We start from the raw sequence: 22,457 nt of genomic DNA, 5'->3' as shown, positions 1-22,457 counted from the left end.
GAAAAAAAGCTAGGTGAACTGGTAACAGCTGGGATAAGACAGCAAACCAGGTTAGGATGGCTGAAAATAATCCTTGGTAGAGTGTGCAGGATTTTCTTACCCAGGCTCTTAGGAAAAAAGAAGAAAGCAAGATCACTTGCTAAGACTGAAGGAGCAGAAACTGTTTCAAGAGCATGAGAAAAACAGTCAAGTTTGGAAACAGCCATGGGGAATGGGGAGAAGAAACAATTCAACAGGGGAACTATTATGTCAAGTAACAGCTGACATCCTGACAAGCAAGGCGGCAGCCAGCATCTGTGAGGACAGCTGTGGTTAGGAAGAAGAATTACTATGTTGCTATTTAAATAAATAATAAGATAGTATTTTTACTCAATCCCATGTATGAATAAACACAGTAATACAATGTTTAAAGAGGAGCACACTTTATTTCCTCCACGAGTGCAGGATTATCATTTTAATACAAGGGTTTCTGTATTACATGGTTGTCAATTCCCACCAAAGAAGATACATGGATCACAGATAAGCACTTGAAATTACACTTGACATCATTATCATTGTTGTTGTTTAGTTGCTAAGTCACGTCCAACTCTGTGTGACCCCATGGGCTGTATGTAGCCTACCAGGCTCCTCTGTCCCTGAGATTCTCCAGACAAGAATATTGGAATAGGTTGCCATGCCCTCCTCCAGGGGATCTTCCTGATCCAGGGACAGAACCAAAGTCTCCTGCATTGCAGGCAGATTCATTACCACTGAGCCAGTTAAGGAAATGCAAATTAACAACACAATAAGATAACTATATACCTATGAGATTGACCAAAAATAATACTTAATTTTTTTTAAGTGATAAAACCAAGTACTGACAAGAAGGTAGAGTGACCAAAATTCTCCAGGATCATTAGTGGGAATGCAAAATGGCACACTTTGGAAAACAGTTTGGCAGTTTCTTATAAACATACATTTATCAGAAAAACCACCACTCCCATTCACAGGCATACACTCGAGAAATGAAACCTTACGTTCATACAAAAACCTGAATATGAATGCTTACAGCAATTAGGTTAATAATAGTCAAAATACTGGAAATACCTTTCAACTGAAGAATGGAAAAACAGACTGTGGTATGGCCATAGAACAGACTGCTGCTCACTTACAAACAGGAGAACACGTCTGGTCTGTGTGACAATGCGGAGGAAACGCGTTCGCCCTCTGCTCAGTGAAGATCAAACTTAGAGGATATATATTGTATGATTCCTTTCATATGATATTCTTAGTAAATTTTAAAGGGCTAGGTTGACTAGAAAAGAAGACAGGAGAATTCTGGAGGGTGTTGGAATTTGATTGTGGGTGAAGTTATATAACTACACACTTGTCTAAATCATTAGAATGCATACTGCTGCTGCTGCATTGCTTCAGTCGTGTCCGACTCTGTGCGACCCCATAGATGGCAGCCCACCAGGCTCCCCCGTCCCTGGGATTCTCCAGGTATGAACACTGGAGTGGGTTGCCATTTCCTTCTCCAGTGCATGAAAGTGGAAAGTGAAAGTGAAGTCGCTCAGTCGTGTCCAACTCTTAGTGACCCCATGGACTGCAGCCAACCAGGCTCCTCCATCCATGGGATTTTCCAGGCAAGAGTACTGGAGTGGGGTGCCATTGCCTTCTCCGAGAATGCATACTAAAAAGGATTAATTTCTCTGTTTATAAAGTATCTCTCCATAGGAATGATTAAAACAATGTAAAGGGCCTTTGCAAGATGAAATGACACTGCAAAGACTGCCGACTCTTACTATTTTGAATGAAAACACAACAGGATTACTATACTAATATAATGTCAATAACAGCTCAAGCATTTTAGAATGTCAAGTGTTACTTTACAACTCCATTGAACGAATATCAGTAGACCATGTAATTAAAACCACCTTTTAAATGCTAAATAAAAAGAAATTAAATATCATTTCTCAATTTTCCAAATAACCTATTATAGAAAACAAAACTGTTAACTATACCTTTTCCAATAATAATGACATCTGCTAAGCACATCAGAATATACAAAGGATAGATTCCATAGTACTTTAATTTTATGCAGTACCTAAGTTAAGTAAACTTTTAAAACAAATAACTGAAAAAAAATTTTACCAAAGTTTTTTCTGTACAAAGTGACTCTCAGAATTAATACACTGCTTTAATAATCTTAATAAGTAAGGTGAGGTAGGTAAGATTTTGCCACCATATAAAACATAACAATCACTTTCTTTAGGCTATATAATTATTAGAAAATAATATAAAAGTAGATTTATTCAAGAACACAATAGAGTATTACTCAGCCATTAAAAAGAATACATTTGAATCAATTCTAATGAGGTGGATGAAACTGGAGCCTATTACACAGAGTGAAGTAAGCCAGAAAGAAAAACACCAATACAGTATACTAACGCATATATATGGAATTTAGAAAGATGGTAACGATAACCCTGTAAGCAAGACAGCGAAAGAGACACAGATGTATAGAACAGTCTTTTGCACACTGTGGGAGAAGGCGAGGGTGGGATGATTTGGGAGAATGGCATTGAAACATATAATATCATATGTGAAACGAATCGCCAGTTCAGGTTCGATGCATGATACAGGATGCTCGAGGCTGGTGCACTGGGATGACCCAGAGGGATGGTACGGGGAGGGAAGTGGGAGGTGGGTCCAGGATGGGGAACACGTATACACCTGTGGCGATTTCATGTTGATGTATGGCAAAACCAATACAATATTGTAAAGTAATTAGCCTCCAATTAAAATAAATAAATTTATATTTTAAAAAATAGAAAAAAAAGAAGAAACTTAAAATTATAATTTTTTACTCATCTTTACAAAGATGTATCACCTACACATATACAGTGTGATACTTAAACATAAATATACCAACTAACACTAAACTTCACATGAAACTAACCACCTAAAATGACTACAATTACCAACTGCTTCATAAGGCTCAAAACCAGACATATCCCAAACCAACGTACTTTTGATTTTTGAAGTTTTGTAATGATGAAAGTAATACATGAGTGGGCTTGTGTGTCAGATAGAAAATATTACCAAAAATTTGCAACACTACCATGGACTTCTCTGCTGGCTCAGACGGTAAAGTGTCTTGCTTACAATGTGGGAGACCTGGGTTCGACCCCTGGGGTGGGAAGATCCTCTGGAGAAGGAAATGGCAACCCACTCCAGTACTCTTGCCTGGAAAATCCCATGGACAGAGGAGCGTGGTGGGCTACAGTCCACGGGGTCACAAAGAGTCAGACACGACTGAGCGACTTCACTTTCACTTTCACCATGATATTGCTATAAACAATGTCTGTTGCCTATTTGTTCAGTTAACAATATATTACGAGCACATTTCCATGACATTTAACAAATGCAAAAACATAGTTTAACAGGCTTTATAATATCCTCATACATGGATTTATAATCATTTAACTTTTCCTTTTTGCAGACATTTGAATTATTTCCAAAATTTTACTACTGTTTTTCAGTGCTTTGATGACGATCCTTAAACTTCCAATAGTTCTTTAGACTACATCCCTAGAAGTAGGAGTAGGGCTATGGGGGTAAAAGGATGGGAATATTTTGAAAGTTATGGTAAGTGACATTCAATAAAACATCCTGTGATTATGGAGACTCTGTGTCTGCTGTGTGCAGTATGAAGCCACTTGATGTCTGGGCTTCCCTGGTGGCTCACTGGTAAAGAAGCCGCCTGCCAAGGTAGCTGACACCAGTCAATCCTGGTTCAGGAAGATCCTTTGGAGAAGGAAATGGTACCCACTCCAGTATTCTTGTCTGGGAAAGCCTATGGACAGGGAAGTCTGGTGGATGACAGTCCATGGGGTTGCAAGACTTGGACATGACTTATCGACTAAACAACAGTAAGCTGTAAGTCCATTAAGCACTTGAAATGTGGTGAGTTATACTGAAGAAATAAACATTTGACTTAAACAGCCAACGTGGCTACTGGCTGTGTAGTACTGCGCAGCACAGCATTAGATACAGAATGTCCAAATGTCACCTAGAAAAAGCACAATTTACATTTTCATCAGCAGAGAATGAGTGTTCATTTCCTCATACATTCATTAGCTATGACATCTTTTATTTTCTATTATTTGTCAATTTCCTAGGCAATAGAGGGAATTGTTTCTTAATATATATTTCTTTAAATGCATGGGTTAAACATTTTTTCATGTTTTCTTGTGTGAGTGTCTGTGAACTATTCTTTTCCTTTGTCAATTTTTCTACTAGAGGGAGTATTTGCTTTTCTTAGAATAAATGGTCTCTATATATTAAATGAATTCTTGCTCATATCTGTTTCAAATAATTTTCCAATTCTATTATGCTTTTGGATACACAGAAGATTATATTTTAATTTACATTTATTGATCTTAGGCTTGTGTTTTCATCTCAAGCCAATTTAGAGAAAATGTCAACTTATACAGTTTATTCACCACTTTTATGAAAATAAAAAGGGTCAAGATGAAACAGTGAATTCATACTTTAAAACATGACCCCTGCCTTAACACACACAAATGACAGGTAAAATGTAAAAATAGTCAAAAAGGCTGTGCTGGACTCAGAAACAAAATAAATACTTTCAACTTGCACAGACACAAAGCAGTAAGTGGAGTTAATGCTGCACCTGCTGCATTTCTGTGTTTTGTGTCTGGAATTAGTTATACTAAAGTAACTTTCTTCTCCTTAGTGAAAAGAACTAAGAATAGATCCAGGCTCTCAGCTTGAAACAGCAAATGTACAGTTCACAAAAGTGGAAACCAGAACAGACAATACACACAGAAAAAGATTTTCAATCTCTCTAGTGATGGTGGGATATAATTGAGATTATATCTATCAGAATCAGTTCAGTCGCTCAGTCATGTCTGACTCTTTGCAACCCCATGGACTGCAGCAAGCCAGCCTTCCTGGTCCATCACCAACTCCCGGAGAACAGCAAAATATATGTATCAGAATATATCTATCAGAATACCAAAAAATAATAAGCGTGGCAGAGATGCGGGGAAATGAAAACACATTTACTCTATTGATAGGACTATAAATTGGTACAAACACATCAGGAAGCAATTCAGCAACATAAAACAAAATTAGAGACGTGCATACCCTTTCATCTTGCTACTTCACTTTTTAGGTATAAATAATAAGAGAAGAAAAATAGATGCTTTTGAACTGTGGTGTTGGAGAAGACTCTTGAGAGTCCCTTGGACTGCAAGGAGATCCAACCAGTCCATCCTAAAGGAGATCAGTCTTGAATATTCATTGGAAGGACTGATGCTGAAGCTGAAACTCCAATACTTTGGCCACCTCATGCAAAGAACAGACTTATCTGAAAAGATCCTGATGCTGGGAAATATTGAAGGCAGGAGGAGAAGGGGACGACAGAGGATGAGATGGTTGGATGGCATCACTGGCTCAATGGACATGAGTTTGGGTAAACTCCAGGAGTTGGTGATGAACAGGGAGGGAGGCCTGGTGTGCTGCGGTTCATGGGGTCGCAAAGAGTCAGACAGGACTGAGCAACTGAACTAAACTGAACTGAATCAGAGAAACTCACACACATACCTCACGTCTACATAAAGGATGTTCTTTATTCATTATTTGTGTCAGTAATAACTAAAAACAAATTTTAAAAAATAGAATATTTATTAACAAGAAAATACATGAATTGCATTATATCCCTAAAATTTTGAACTGATTAAAAAATTAAAACCAGTTAAAATAAATAAACCTGAGCTAAACTATTAATGGGCTTCCCAGGTGGTTTAGAGGTAAAGAACCCACCTGCCAATGCAGGAAACGTGGATTAGATCCCTGGGTTGGGAAAATCACTTGGAGAAGGAAATGGCAACCCACTTCAGTATTCCTGCCTGCAAAATCTCACGAACAGGGAGCCTGGCACGCTACAGCGCATGGGGTCACAAAAGAGTTGGACGTGGCTTAGTGACTAAACAATAACAGTATTAATATGGCAAATATAACGTTTTAAAATGTTTAGTATAGAAAGCAAGTTGCAGAATGATACAGCTTTATAAATTTTGAAAAACATGCAACAAATGCAAAACAAAAAAAAATATAAGGAAGGATGGATTAAGTAGGGAGCAAGGAGACTAAAAAGTAGCAGAATTAAGGAGGGCTTCACATTTATCCATGTTGTTTCAATTCTTAAAAATTAAGTATGGTAAAATGTCAGAAAAAATTGTAAATGAGTTTGGATATGGGTACATACTATTTTATTCTCTGTAGTTTTTCATGTTTGAAATAATGCATATTACCAAACTAATAAAAAAAAACCTACAAAGAATTCTCTAGAATCTTTTTCAAAAATAAAATGTATATAAATCAATTAAAAAGCAATCTGAGTAGAGACTTCCAATAACAAATAAGATGACGCAATCTCACTCCGATCTATTTCTTCCACCGCTTACAACAAAAACTCTGGACCAAATACGTAAACCAATTATCTGAGGACTGAAAAGTTACCAATGGCAGGCAGACTGGGAAGAGATGCAAAACATAAAAATTCATAGCGAGGATGCATTTCCTGGTTAATTCTGTGTGTGTGTGCCCTGACTTGGACCCACAAGGGAATTCACAGAGAAAATGTGTTAATAGGAAAAGGTATAAAAAAAAAGAGAGAAAGAAACCCTGCCTTTATGGCCAGGGGACCTTTCACTAACTCTGTTGCTTTTTATTTACAGAGACCAGATTCTACTTCTTAAGGATTCTGGTATCTGTTGCAGATCTGTAAGCCTCTTTCTGGGTATAGCTTTACCTCAATTCATATTATTCATCTTATTTGTTATCACTATTGATCAACATTCATCAAGCATCCCCAGCATGCAGGCGGCACAGAATGATGATTAAATGTTAAATACAAGCTCAAAGTTCCTATCCTTTCATTCACCTTCAAAACTGGTCTCAAGTTTGACATTAAGCTTTCAATACAAAGACAGATAAGGATGAACTGGTGGGACAATATATGTCATTCAACTATTCAATATCAGAAGAACATCCTCATCTCGAATTTGAGATACATGGCAGGGAAAAAGAACTAGACGAGCCAAAGGAAGAGAAAACTTTGAGATGATTTAATGTATTTCTGTGGCTGAGCCATATAGCTTGAGGGCTTGAAACTGCTTAAAGAGAGCTTTTCCTCAGTAAAATAGCAAGTGCTAAAAAAAAGAGAAATCAGCACTTAATAAAAATATTGAATAAAAATGAGTAAAGGAGGAGATCTCGAGGTACAAAAAAATTGTTCATCTGTTTGAATGGCAAATTTTGCAAAAATGTGGTATAAATGACAATCCTAAGAACCATATATATCTCTTAAAAAATAAGATATCAAAGTTGGTCCATCTATTTGAAAAGTGTTTTATTTCGATTAAATCTGTATCTTTTCATTAAATTTTATAGTCATATATAGATAACAAAATCAATAATTTTTCAAGTTTTTTGTTTTGTAGGAAACATGATAACTCATTATTTATAATCATTGAGGATTAAAAAATATGCCTATACTTTTTTCATTTACCTTGCTAGTAACTAGAACAATTAAACTATGTAATAATCCAATCAGCTCTTTCAATGATAAACTAGAATCCAGGTGAAATACAGGTGAGTGTGTATGTGTGTGTACACGGGCATGCAACCTGGGTGCTGAGTGTCAACACTGACATTTTCACCAGTACACTGTATTGCTGATAGCACTCCTTCTGTCTCATTATAAATAAGAGTACCACTGTACAAGATATATCTTTTAGTATATATGTATATACCTATGCATGTGTGAAAGTAAAGGAAATGGAACCTTCTCCAGTGTTCTTGCCTGGAGAATCCCAGGGACGGGGGAGCTTGGTGGGCTGCCGTCTACGGGGTCGCACAGAGTCGGACACGACTGAAGCGACTTAGCAGCAGCATGCATGTGTGAATACATTTTCAAACAGCTTTATTTCATGCCACATAAGTTCGGTACTTATTTGGTACATATTTTAATGTTAAGTGTAGCGTACTGAGACTATTTCAGTAGTTATCAGTATGACAAATCATGAATGTCTGTCTAAAATGTCTGCAGTATACTTGGTAAAGGGTTTCTGTATTGCCCGGTTTTATTTAAGCTTTATTTCACAGACGCTAAAGAAAATGACTCAGCTCTCGACTTCACTGAGTAATACCTCTCATCATTTCTCCCTTATTTCTGGCCTTATAAAGATGCATTCTCCATGGCTCTGCTGACTCTAGTACCCACGATGCCTCTTTCAAACACCAAAAATATTGACACCTCTAAAACACTCATAAAGTATTGACTTACTTTCTCTTATCCTCGCCTCCATTTCTTTCATTCTCTCTTCATTTGCAATATTTTTTCAAATCTCCATCCTTTTTTGTTTGTTTCTCTAACTGTAAGTGGACAGGCAGGATGCAGGTACCTATATGTACATACACGCGTACCCTAATACTGTAACAAGCATCACCACGATTTTCTAAGTTGAAATACATTACTATGTATAAATCAAGATGCCATTTAGAACACTTTTTACAGAATTTAATTCTGGCATTTTGAAACTTCATCAAAACATTTATCAACCATGCTTTTTACATTGTGATTATAATATTTATCTATACAAGTGGAATATAAATGAGAAGTACCAGGTTAAAGTAGGCTAGTAAAATCATAAGCTTTTCTTCTAATATTGCTTGACGTGACTAACCACAAAAAGAATCTTATAAGTATTAGTGTGGTTTCAGATTCAGCAATGTTTTATTTCATGACTTAGCTAATTTTTTAAAAAAATATATTTTTTGGCTTTTACTGACATAGATTACTGTTAAGCAGCAGCTTACTTTGTATGTTTTCAGTAGAAAAAAATTAAGTGGATTGTATCTGTGGTGTGGCCCAAATTACCTAATGAATTCTTAAAAGAAACATGTATTGAGCCCTTAGCAAGTACAAGGCACTTTAAGAATACAAAATCATTCCGATATACATCTTGTCCAAGACTGACTACAAAGACAATATGAGTGTTTGCAAATAACTGAAACAAACACTGGCGAATAGAGTACAAATCTTCTTATTCAAACGAACAGAAACGTATTAAATGTCTACCTGTTGCGTGCATGCTAAGTCGCTTCAGTCGTGTGTGACTCTGCAACCCCAGGGACTGCAGCCCACCAGGCTCCGCCGTCCATGGGATTCTCCAGGCAGGAATACTGGAGTGGGTTGCCATTCCCTTTTCCAGGGGATCTTCCTGACCCAGGGGTCAAACCCGCTTCTTTTGTGTCTTCTGCATTGGCAGGCACTGCTAGTACCACCATAGAAGCCCAAATGTCTCCCTATATCATGTTAAACTCCTTCGTATTAATAGTTTTATATTCCCATGCTTATCCCACATACAATTCAATAATGGAAATACTACTGATATAATAATTATATTCACATAATTTTTTCTTGAACATTCTTCAAAGGCTTATACTATTCATCACAGTGAAAGAAACAGTCTTATACAAGAATGAAAAAAAAAATGTAAAAATCCTAATCTGATCAAGTAAAGAAAAATACACACATGCAGCTTAGTTAAGTTTGTGATTTGTTCTTTTATCTGACACTTTTTTTCTTTTAAAATTTAAGATTAGTTTATTGTTAGATAATCAAAATTGGTCACATTATCCTTATTAATTTTCTATACATTTTCTAATCTTTGAAGGTTTCATCTCCATCTCTAGAAGTTTATAAATATTAAATTCTATTTTCTCTTTTATTATGATTTAATTTTTATATGTAATTCTGCCTGCACGTGCATGCTCAGTCTTGTCTGACTCTTTGTGACCCCATGGACAGTAGCCCACCAGGCTCGTCTGTCCACGGAATTTCCCAGGCTAGAATACTGGAGTGGATTGCCAGTTCCTTCTCCGGACGATCTTCCCAAGGCAGGAACTGAACCTGTGTCTCTGTGTCTCCTGTATTGGCAGGCAGGTTCTTTACCACTGGCACTACCTGGGAATGCCTATAGGTAATTCTAACTAATTCTAAATATACAATATTGTAACAAGCAGTGTCTAACTTGTTGCTTTAGTAAACTAACTAGTCTATCACACTACCATTGATTGAGAGAAAATCCCCTTTCCAACTGATTTTAGACACATTCTTTATCATATTTTCCCATATACTTTTATATAAAGAGTAACTGGTTACATCTGTATAAGAAAAGACATGAGCATTATACTCAATGAAATCTAACTATGAAGAATGTAGAGAAATAACTACTGACTGGCATTTATTCACTGCACAGCATAATGTCTTCATTTAAGAACAATTTCAACTTCCAGATTTTTTTTCTATATTTTCAAATATGCTTAGTTAATCCTTCATTTTATACTTTTATACTTTTTTTTATACTTTTTAAGACACTGATGAAAGAAACTGAAGGACTGATGGAAAGATATACCATGTTCTTGGATTGGAACTATTAATATTGCTATAATGACCAAAGGCAATTTACAGATTCAAATGCAATCCTTATCTCTGGAATCTTTAAGTAGTATTTTTCACAGAACTAGAACAAATAATTTTAAAATGTGTCTGAAAACTCAAAAAACCCAACTGCCAAAACAATCTTGAAAGAAAAGGAACAGAGCTAGAAGGCTCATGCTCCTTGGCTTCAGAATACTACAAACCTTCAGTCTTCAAAACAATACAGGGCCGCCAAAATAGTAGAGTGCCGCCAAAACAACAGAGGGCCATCAAAACAATACAGTACTGTCAAAACAACACAGGACTGGCACAAAACACACACACAGATCAATAAAACAGAACAGAGAGCCCAGAAATAAACCAATACACTTCAAGTCAATTAATCTATGACAAAGGAGGGAATAATATACAACAGAGAAAATTCAGTTTCTTCAATAAGTGGTGCTGGGAAAACTGGATAGCTACAGGGAGAAGAATGAAATTAGAACATTGTCTAATACCATATATAAAAAATAACTCAAAATAGATTAAATACCTATATGTAATAAGACTGGAAAACATAAAACTCCTAGATGAAAGCATAGGTAGAACACTCTTTGACATAAATCACAGCAATATTTTTTGAACTGTACCCTAGAGCAAAGAAAATAAAAGCAAGACAAACAAACACATTTAATCAAACTTAAAAGCTTTTGCATACAAACAAAAACCATCAGCAAAATGAAAAGACAACCTACTGTCTATGATAGAAAATGTTTGCAAAAGATATGACTGACAAGGGGTTAATATCCAAAATATATAAACAGCTCATATAAAAAAAAAACAATAAAAAATTGGGCAGAAAACCTGAGTAGATAATTTTCCCAAGAGGACATTCAGATGGCAAACAGGCACTTGAAAATGTGTTCAACATCACTAATCATCAGGGAAACACAAGTCAAAGCCCTGATGAGATAACACCTCACACCTGTCATCGTGTCTGTTATCAAAAGGAACACAAATAACTATGTTGGCAAGGACGTGGGGAAAAGGAAGCCCTGGAGCACTACTGATGGGAATGTCAGCTGGTGCACCCTTTGTAGAAAAGAAAAAGCAGGTTTCCCAAAAACTGAAAACTAAAGGCAGGGACTCTGCTGGTGGTGCAGTGGCTAAGACTCTGAACTCCCAATGCAGGGGGCCTGGGTTCAGTCGCTGGTCAGGGACTATACCCCACATGCCTCAGCTAGAGATCCCACTTGCTGCAACCAAGATCTGGTGCAGACAAACGAACAGAGAGCAGAATGACCACATGACCCCGCAATTCCACTCCTGAGTATACATATATATGAAAGAAAAACAGTAATTCGAAAAGACACATGCACTCTGATGTTCACAGCAGCATGATTTACAGTTCTCAAGATATGGAAGCAACCTAAGTGTCCATTTGCACATAAACAGACAAAGAAGACGTGTGTACACACACAAGGCAACACCACTCAGTCACACACACAAAAAAGAAATTCCACCATTTGCAACAACATGGGTGGGCTTGGAGGGTATTATACTGTGAAATAAATCAAACAGAGAAAAACGATGCTGTAAGATATCACTCCAACGTGGACCCTAAAAGGTACAACAAACTAAAAGAACATAACAAAAAAGAAAGAAACATACATATATTAAGAACAAACTTGTGGTTATCAGTAAGGAGCAGCAAGGGAGAAGGGGCGATATACAGGAGGGGTACTAAGAGGTACAAACTGTTAGAAAAGTAAGTACAAGGTACATAGTCCAACGGTGAATACAGCCAATGTTTTATAGTAACTATAAATGGAGTGTAATGTTTTAAAAGTTGAGTCATACTGAATACCTGTAAGTATTGTATTCAGCAAGTATACCTCAATAAAAATTTTATTTTGACTTTTAATTTTTATTGAAGGATAGTTAATATGCAATGTTGCATTAGTGTTCAGCTACAGCAAAATGGATCGGTTATACATACACCTACTCGTTAAGATTCATTTCGCATCCAGGTCATTACCGAGTATTGAGGAGTAGATCCCTGTGTCATACAGCAGGTCCCTCTTACTTCCCTGGTTTACATGTAGCAGTGTACGTATGTCAGTCCCAACCTCCCAGTTTGTCCCACCCTCCCCGGTGATCATAAGTTTGTTTTCTACGTTTGTGATTCTGTTTCTGCTTCGTAAGTTAGCTCGTTTATACCATTTTCTTCACATACAAGGGGTATCATATGGCATTTGTCTTTCTCTGACTTACTCACTCAGTATGACCGTCTCTAGGTCCATCCACAGTGTTGCAAATGGCATGATAACATTCTTTTACTCTGGAGGATTAATATTCCACTATACATGTGTACACCACATCTTCCTTATCTGTTTCTCTGTCAATGAACACCTAATATTTTTCAGTTTTAAACCCTAAAGATACACCTGTGTATATCATTAGCTGGTTTGGGTGGGACATTTTATTCAATTTTTTTATTTCTACACGTTTGAGCAAATTCCAGGAAAAGGTGAAGGACAGGGAAGCCTGGCATGCTGCAGCCATGGGGATGCAGAGTCAAGACTGGACTTAGCAAGTGAACAACAACAACCAAGTTATTTTTAACTCGACTAAGTGAGTAGTTTCTGGAAACCTGGTGAGTATATTCCCAATCCCTTTTCTCACATGCCTCTAGATCTTTGCCTTCATTAACTTTAATTCTCCACAAAGAGAAGTTTAAGACATAAGAAAGGTAAGATGCAGAGTTCTAGGAAGTCTTTCAGGAGTTTTTCACTTCTGCAACAGTATTCAGAAAGGAAGGCAAGCAACGGAGAAGACAGAAAAGTGCCAGTAGGATTAGGTGGTTAAGGGGATCTTCTTGAGCAATCATGTAACAGACAGCACACACTTCAAGAGAGCAGGCACCACGTCTCTCGCGTTCTCCACTGCAATGCCAGCACCAGCTGCACAGAGGGTGCTCAGTGAATAATGCTGATCGCGTGAAAGAGACGGAGAGAGCAGAGAGAGGAGGAGAAGAGGCGACAGAGAGAGGGATGAAAGAGACCGAGAGAGCAGAGAGAGGAGGAGAAGAGGTGACAGAGAAAGGGGGAGCACACGTGAGTGTGTGTGTGTGCCTGGCTAGCAAGCCTGAGCAGGATTCTCGAACTGTCTCACAGTTCTCTCCTTTCTTGGAAGAAGGACCAGGGTGAGACACTCTACCTGATCTAGGACTTGTAATTTTTTAAAGCACCATTTATCTTCTGACTGTTCTTAAATTCTGCTGATTCTTTTGCTCCTCTGTGACCTCGATGCTACAAATAAAATTCTGAAGTGCCTAAAATCAAATTTTATGGACAGTCTCCTGATGAGTAACACCACTGTTTCCTCTGCTCTGATGGCTTAGAAACACCATTCATCTGCCCCATGTGCCGATAAAACTGCTAACATGACTGCCCTGTCAGAAATTTCACTGTCATGAGAGGCCAAAAGTTAATTTACTACTTTGCATATGTTTCATATTTATGAATAAAGTAGATATGATAAGAATATGATGAAAATATCAAGAATACTATGAATTGGCTGTCCAGATTTCTTCCAAAAACCAACTCAATTTCAAAACATCATTAGATTTCAACTTGGTTTAGACTGAAAGCATCAAGATATTTTAAGCAAGCAGAGAATAAAGTAAGAGAATAGGGGTTTTGAGGAAGCAGAAAAGCAGTAAGACAGGGAGAATGTGCTATGTCATTGCCTACCTATAAGTCTTGGTTAGAGATGCTATCAGTCTTAAAATTTTGTGCCCATGACTCCTTCACCAGAAATGCTAAGCACGAGGCTCAGCGATCTCTGAAACCGTTACTGGTGCTGTACGTCGCCTCACGCTGCCACGGCCTCTCATAGAGTCAGAGTCACTCATTCCATCAACCCACTCAACGAACACTTGATAATTAAAAAGTGCTACAGGACACAGTGGCACATGCCCTCGTGGGGCTTACTGGGTGGTAGTACTACTATACTAGTAGTATTAAACAAATGACTATGAAACAACTACACGTTTTCCAAGCATGTTATCTCATTTGAGATAACAGAACCAGTAAGGTAAGAATATTACCATTTTATGGGTAAGGGAATGAGGCTTAAACAGGGTCACCCTAGTAAATGCATAATTACAAAAAACGGAAAATGTTGAGGAGGAAATTTAAAATGTGTAGCAGGGTATCTGATTTTCCTAGAGGTCAAAGGACATTGCTCTGAAAAAATAATTGTTACAGTTTAGCTTTATTCACCACATTACAATTAACAAAACACAGGGTTAAAAATTATAATTTAAGTAGAGGAACTTTATCATTTTCTGTCTTAGAATCACTTCAGAATTACAGTGAATATATAGCTCATAAAAAGAAGACCAAAAAAATACAGTGTTCATGAAGAATATCATTTTAGATATCTTTCTTGTGAATTCTGATGAGACTGCGAAAATCAATTTTGGAACATCAACTTCTCCAAAAAGTCATAAAATAGGCATTTCTGCTTCACTGATTCTTGATCACTAGGATATTTTAAGATGATTAAAGTTTAAAGAGGTCATTGCTTATACCTCAAATAATTATCAGCCTATTACTTGATTAATGTGATTTCTTCTCTTATTTCCAAAGGCAGAATACACATATCATTATTTCAAATTCCTCCCATATTCTCCCTGTCTAAGTTACAGACATAAGGTAATTAAGAGAACTTCCCGGTTCAGGATAGCTCTTTTTAACTCATCTAAATCAACGGTGCTTATACTTTGGGGAGCATCAGAATCACCTAAAGTGAAAGTGAAAGTGTTGGTTGCTCAGTCATGTCTGACTCTTTGCGACCCCACGGACTGTAGCTCCTCTGTCCATGGGATTCTCCAGGCAAGAATACTGGAGTGGGTTGCCATTCTCTTTGCCAGGGGATCTTCCTGACCCAGAGATCAAATCCAAGTCTCCTGCACTGCAGGCAGATTTTTTACCATCTGAGCAACCTGGGAAGCCCTACAGGACTTGTTAAAGCAGAGCCTGGTCCCACTCCAGACTTCTTGAGTCCGTAGGTCTGGGATGACACCAGGAAATTTGCATTTCTAACAAGTTCCCAGGGAATGTTGATGCTACTGACCCAGAGAATGCACTTTCAAAACCACAGGTGTAGGGGGTAAACTTCAGGGAGCTCTACAACTAAGAGTGGAAAGTCCTGACATTTCTTAAAGTAACTCAGTTTCACTGGTCCGTAATTAGCATCACTGACAGCTGTAATGAGAACAATCACACAAGTCAGTATACTCACTACAAAGATGGCATTACAGGTACTGTCCTCTGCATGCTCTTGGAAAGGCAGTACAGCATAGTGTTTAAGAGCAAATGCTGGGAGGGCAAACTGCTTGCGTTGGAATCCAGGATCTATTTTCCTCTTAACAGCTAAGCATGCTTGAGAAAATTACCTAACTTCTCAGGGCTTCACTTCCCTCATCTACAGAAGTGGGAAAATAATAATACCGCCTCAGAGGGGTTTTCTGATATTTAAATAAGGAAAGCACTTAGACCAACACCGGAGTTAGAGTATACCTAAGTATTAATACAAAGTATATATCAGTATGAAGAGCTAACTCGTTGGAAGAGACCCCGCTGCTGGGAGAGACTGAGGGCAGGAGAAGGGGGAGGCGGAGGGTGAGATGGTGAGACAGCATCTGACACAATGGACATGAGTGTGAGCAGATTCTGGGAGTTGGTGAAGGACAGAGGAGCCTGGCGTGCTGCAGGCCATGGGGTCACAAAGAGTTGGACACAACCAAGCGACTGGACAACAGCACTTCCTCAGTGAAGACTTTCCAGGGGCTTTTTCTCAGATTTCAGAACTATGGGTTTTTGTTCTTATGAGTAGCTTCCTTTTTTCCTACTTTTATTTATTAACTCACAAAGTCTCATAAACATTGCTATATAACAATTATTTCCTGATTAAACATGTTAATTATGCTTTTTTCTCTTCACTCTAGTGTCATCATCAGCTAATTATTAGTCTGTTGTATTAACCGTATATTTGCAAGAGTCTCCAAATGAAGTATGCTATGCATAAATAAGCCAATAAATATTAAAGCTCTTTTTAATGTTTACCATAATTATTAAACAATGAAAGTAAACTAAAACAAATTAAGCTTCATGAACAAAAAAAACTACTTCAGCTACTCTTTAGTGCCTTTGACAAAATGATGAAGTATAACAGGCTATTTTATCCATCTACTTCAAATCATGACCTAAATCCCTTCTAGAAAAACTTCTCTAAAAACCCTACCCAATAGAAACAAATATCCAGTTTTCACTAAAGTGTGAACAAATGGCAAGAGACTTTATTAGGGTACATGTTTCTGCAACAAAATGTGAGGCCAGCATTCACTGGTTTCTTTGCCTCTTCATATCATTCAGGAGGACCCACTGTGGGTATTGAACGACCACCTGAGGACTAAGGGAATCTGATGACAATAATAAGTATGCTCAACTTGGGTGTTTGGAAATTCACATTTTCTTATTAGTCCAAACCCTCAGGCACAGCTTTTTCACTGGACTTCTAGGTATATCCTATGTTCTTGCCAAAATGCCTAAATAATCAACCAATTTGAAAACAACTTCAAATACATTAGTTCTTGACACAGGAATCTGGGATGGAGTTGCACACTTTTATATATTTCAGGTGGAAAAGCATCAGAGAAATAGCATTACAAGTATTTCAGCTTGAATGGCTTCTATCAGACAGAGGAACTGGAACACAGACGTTATCAAAACAGGATATAATAGTTTTCAAGGCCACTTAGTTGACATAGCAAAATTAGCCTGTGGTATGAATTATTTTTTAAAAGTAACGGAGGGAAGTAATATTGCATAATATCCAGTATTAAGAGAATTAGGATTTTTACACCACAGTTAGTGATATATTTAGATAAGAAAGGGATATTACAACATAGATTACTTTTAAAAATAATTTTTAAAAATTATGTCCTCTTCACTCAAGGTAATATTATATAACATTTCTTGACTCTTCAATATTTGACAATATATAGTATTTGACTAAATACATATGTGAAATATACCTTAATACATAAATATGAAATATTCCACCTATAAATTAAACACAGCCTTTATAAATTCATTTTTGAATTATTGTTCCACCTTTCCATTTTAATAACTTTGAATTTCATGTGTTTCTTCACTATTGTCTTTTAGGTTATTAAATGAGAGACCTCCCCATTGAAATATACCTAGTTACCTTTCTCTTTTCAGAATGCATTCAGTATAACTCATTACTTCAATCTATTACCCACACAATAATAGTCTTTCCTGTCTTTTGTCCCAGATTGCAAGGATATCTGTTTAGTATCTAGGTCAAACTTACATTGTAATAGGAACCTAATGAATATTAAGGAAGTGTACATTATAATGAAAATGATTACCAGTAGCCAGATATCCTGATTTTTTAAAAGCTCTGAAAGCTTAAAGGATAGAACATTTTCCCAAGTCTATGGATACTAAACCTTCCAACCTAGCTAGCCATAGTTTCATTGCGTACTATATGAAATGTGGCTTTTAAAGAACCTGAGAACTCACAAAGAGCTCTCACCACTGTGTCTTTACAGCGGCACTGCGCAGCAGGCACAGAACACAGACTGGGCCTCAAAGAGATCAAGTGTGCTGTCTCAACCGTTTGAAGAAAAAGAATCAGTGAACATACATTTGATGGAGCAGGTGTCAACCTGAATCAGCCTCTGAACAGCCTTTCTTGCCTAATCAGCTCCAGGAAATAATCAGGAAAAATCTTAAAGGGACGAGTACTGCTTTATTGCCTCTAACTCCAAACTAGAATTTTTGAGGGGTTAATAAGAAAATACAACTTGCCATCAATTAAATCAGTGGTGTGGGCTTCTGCAAAATACCTAAGAAAATATTTTGATTCACATGACCTGTGGTAGCTGGGAATAATTTGCACACTCTTTGAACAGCCTAGAAATTTACTCCATTATCCATAAGTATGTCCTGAGAGGATGATACACGTAAGAAACCACTGAAACACTTAACAGTAACTCTTTCCTTAATTACTGGTAGTTGTGTAGCACTTCCACCATTGTAGTAATGCCTACAATTCTCCCAGTCTGGGCCCTTTCTAGTTGCATTGCCTCTTTCTTGGAGGTGGCTACTAGTATTATAGTCTAAGTCATCTAGGTACTACTACAGACAATGACAAGGGCCAGACTATCACCCGGTTTATTCATTGTAACACTCCTATTAATACCTAGATATTTTTGGACATCTTGTATACAACAGCATCTATAAGTTCATGCTATCCTATATTCTTTATTCTTTCAATTCATATTTATTTAGGGTCTTTTATACGCCACCATTAAACAAGGCTCAAGGAAGACAAAAAGGAATCAGTATAGTCCGTGACTTCATAGATCCACTACTTGAAGTACGTAAAAATTAAAATAATTGAAATACTACAAAATAAGTGCTATTATCATGGCTTGTGCAGAATTCTGTGGAAGCACAAGGAAAGGAGAACCTAATTTGAACTGGTCGGGTGAAGAAAGGCTTCAAAAGAAAATGACACTCAAAATGTGTGCCAGGTACAAAGATGGAAAGGTGGGGAGCAGCAAATCCCATTCTGAGAAGTGACGGGGATTCCAGACCCATGAAGGACTGGCACCCTTCTCTGTCTGTCTCTGACTCACCTGCTCCCTCTCTCCCTTAGAAGAATCTGTGATTACATCAGGCCCACCTGGATAAAACACAATAATTTCTTCATCTCCAGATGCTGGACATCATCATATCTGCAAAGTCCCTTCTGCTACGTGACAGAACACACCCACAGGTTCTGAGGACCAGGACACAGACACACGTGGGAGGCATTACTTTGCCTACCATATTTATTCTGCCCTCCTCCCTGACTGCTGGGACACTCTCCATTCCAGGTGTATAAAGTGGAGTTCTTCTATCTTCAGCTGTTGCACAGAATCTCTCACTCCAAGATCAGCTGCTTTGTTTCAAACACTATGATCTGCAGGCTCCTCACAGCACACTCTGTCATCCTGCACAACTCTTGGAAGCATTCCCTGGACTGTCAAGGTAAGAGGCCCTTCTTATGTCCTCTAAAAAGACCATAAATTTTCTCTAGAATAAGGTTTAGCACCTCAAGCATAATTCTTACTTACTTGTCTGTCTTCCCAACCAGACTCTAATTTCTTTGGGGATAAACCAGTAGCGAATATAATTTCTATTTTAATATAGATATAATATACATTTACTGAATGCTAATTAAAGAGACATGCTTAAAACCTACAAATTCCTAGAAAAGTTTGACCTATTTACTTTAGATGAACATTGATGACCTTCCAGAAACCCTACTTTCAAGATGGCAAGAGGAATAGAGGAGTTTTTTTTTAGAAGTTATTTCTAGAGAAGACTTTTAAAACTCTATTGACTCTCTCACAGTCCAGTGTTATAGACATTAAAAAATTACTCTTTTAGTCACCATCTGAAATTATTCTAGGGGCAAAAAAAGACACACATTTATTATTTAAAAGAGAACATAGCATTACTAGAAAGCATTAGTAAAATCATACCTCTTGAATTCACCATTACAAAATATTTCTAATAATAAAACAATGAGGTCCATGAATTGAACATGATGGTCTTTTATTAAAAAGAGAGATAGATATTATCACTGATCTTTGTTATAACTTATAAAAGTTATAACTGATCTTTGTATTATATTTTGTATATACTTGTAATATTATATGTATTATATCTTATAAGTTATAACTTATAAATTATAACTGATCTTTGTTGATCTTAAGTCTATTTCTCATGAAATAGTTATCAGTCAAGATTCAAGGATGTCCACTAGATTATTATTTCCAAGCATGGGTATTTCTTTTATAAGACCTTAATTTTTGGTATAGTTTTAATGTATGCCAGTTGTTAATATAAGTAACAGAAAGAAAACCTTACAGTTTCATTTTCTCTAAGGCTTATATATGAACAATCATTTAAAAAATCACTTGAAAACATCTTTTTAACGTCCTTGTCTTTCTAATTTAAATCCTATTATTTTGAAGTCATTAAGATTCTTGGCATGCATACTTAGTCACTGCAAAGTAGGGCGTGGGGCAAGTCTTTTGTGGCGCAATTAAATTGTTCCCCTCAAGGACAACGCAGCAGAAGGGAGCACTAATTTAGCTAATATGGTAAAGAATGATAAGTGGTTCTTTAAAAAAGTGAAAATAAGCAATGTCAATTCTTGTATTTCATCTCCACTTCTGAAATGGGTTAATACAGGACAATAATTTGCAAGCAAGAAATATTAAATATTATACAAGACTGCTTCACTATTTTAAAGTTAATATCAGAGAGAAATCTCATTAAGGTGTCAAATGGATTTTATGGAACCAATCATATACAGTTTACAGTAGTATAAAATACATATAAGCTAAATAAGAGAACATTAAAAATACTTCCTATCTGTACTTAAAAGTACTTATGAAATTTACAAGAGAAAAATAACTACCTAAAAAAGCAACTTCTAATATAAAGCAATATAAGAAGGAAATGAAAAATATAATGAAAAAGCTATTATACAAAAAGAACTGAAATGAAGTGTGTCAATTCCAAAGGAATCTCATTTATAAATCTACTAAACCTATTATACAGAGTGAAGTAAGCCAGAAGGAAAAACATAAATACAGTATACTAACGCATATATATGGAATTTAGAAAGATGGTAACAATAACCCGGTGTACGAGACAGCAAAAGAGACACTGATGTATAGAACAGTCTAATGGACTCTGTGGGAGAGGGAGAGGGTGGGAAGATTTGGGAGAATGACATTGAAACATGTAAAATATCATGTAAGAAACGAGTTGCCAGTCCAGGTTCGATACACGATACTGGATGCTTGGGGCTAGTGCACTGGGACGACCCAGAGGGATGGTATGGGGAGGGAGGAGGGAGGAGGGTTCAGGATGGGGAACACATGTATACCTGTGGCGGATTCATTTTGATATTTGGCAAAACTAATACAAGTATGTAAAGTTTAAAAATAAAATAAAATTTAAAAAAACAAAACACAAAAAAAATAAATCTAAACCATGCTAATATTTTTATATTTACTATAAAAAGAGAATATTATACATGTTTCAGTGCCGTTCCCCCAAATCACCCTCTCCCACAGAGTCATGTATAATATCATATAAGAAACGAATTGCCAGTCCAGGTTCGATACAGGATGCTTGGGGCTGGTGCACTGGGATGACCCGGAGGGATGGTACGGGGAAGGTGGTGGGAGGGGGGTTCAGGATGGGGAACACACGTATGCCCGTGGCGGATTCATGTTGATGTGTGGCAGAACCAATATTGTAAAGTAAAAATAAATAAATAAAAATTAAAAAAAAATAAAAAGAGAGTATTAATATCTTTAAGTTATAAAATTTTTTCAAATATTTATCAAGCATTTATTAACTTGATAATAAATTATCAAGTCCAGAATAAATAATAAATAATAATAAATAATAAATGTTATTTCTCAAAAATAACAACAAATATTTAGTGAATGATGTATCAGGTGGTGTAAGATACATAAAGAACAAGTAAAACCATCCTCCTTGCTCTCATGGAGCTTATTATCGCGTGGGGACATCAGACTACAGATGCGCAGTAACAGCAGAAGGTACGTAAGCATCATGACTACTGCACAGTGAGGGGCGAGCCCGGAGGAGGAGGAGGAGGACATGTTCGTGGACCAGTGAAGGGAAGGGAGAGTCGCTCAGGCGTGTCCGACTCTTTGCGACCCCATGGCCTATCCAGTGCATAGGATTCTCCAGGCCAGAGGACTGGAGTGGGGAGCCCTTCCCTTCTCCAGGGGGATCTTCCTAACCCAGGGATTGAACCC

General features: G+C 37.1%; 1 protein-coding gene across 21 annotated transcripts in view; it reads right to left on the bottom strand.

Moving 5' to 3' along the window:
* Window positions 1–22,457, bottom strand: part of FER (FER tyrosine kinase) — a 458,023-nt gene that overhangs the window by 178,509 nt on the left and 257,057 nt on the right. Inside the window, exon 13 of one of the 21 annotated variants that reach the window (XM_086413368.1) lies at window positions 406–4,054. The exons of the other annotated variants lie outside the window; for them this stretch is intronic. Coding sequence (XP_086269494.1) covers window positions 3,980–4,054 — 75 coding nt within the window. The 3' untranslated portion in view covers window positions 406–3,979. Of the gene's footprint in view, window positions 1–405; window positions 4,055–22,457 lie in introns of those variants that run through there. 21 annotated transcript variants of the gene reach the window in all.

This window comes from Bos grunniens, chromosome 7, assembly GCF_055505025.1.
Source record: "Bos grunniens cultivar Pamir isolate PY7600 chromosome 7, Bosgru_T2T1.0, whole genome shotgun sequence".
Taxonomy (NCBI): domain Eukaryota; kingdom Metazoa; phylum Chordata; class Mammalia; order Artiodactyla; family Bovidae; genus Bos; species Bos grunniens.
Note: the sequence above shows the minus strand (reverse complement) of the source record. Positions and strands in the feature narration are given on the sequence as shown.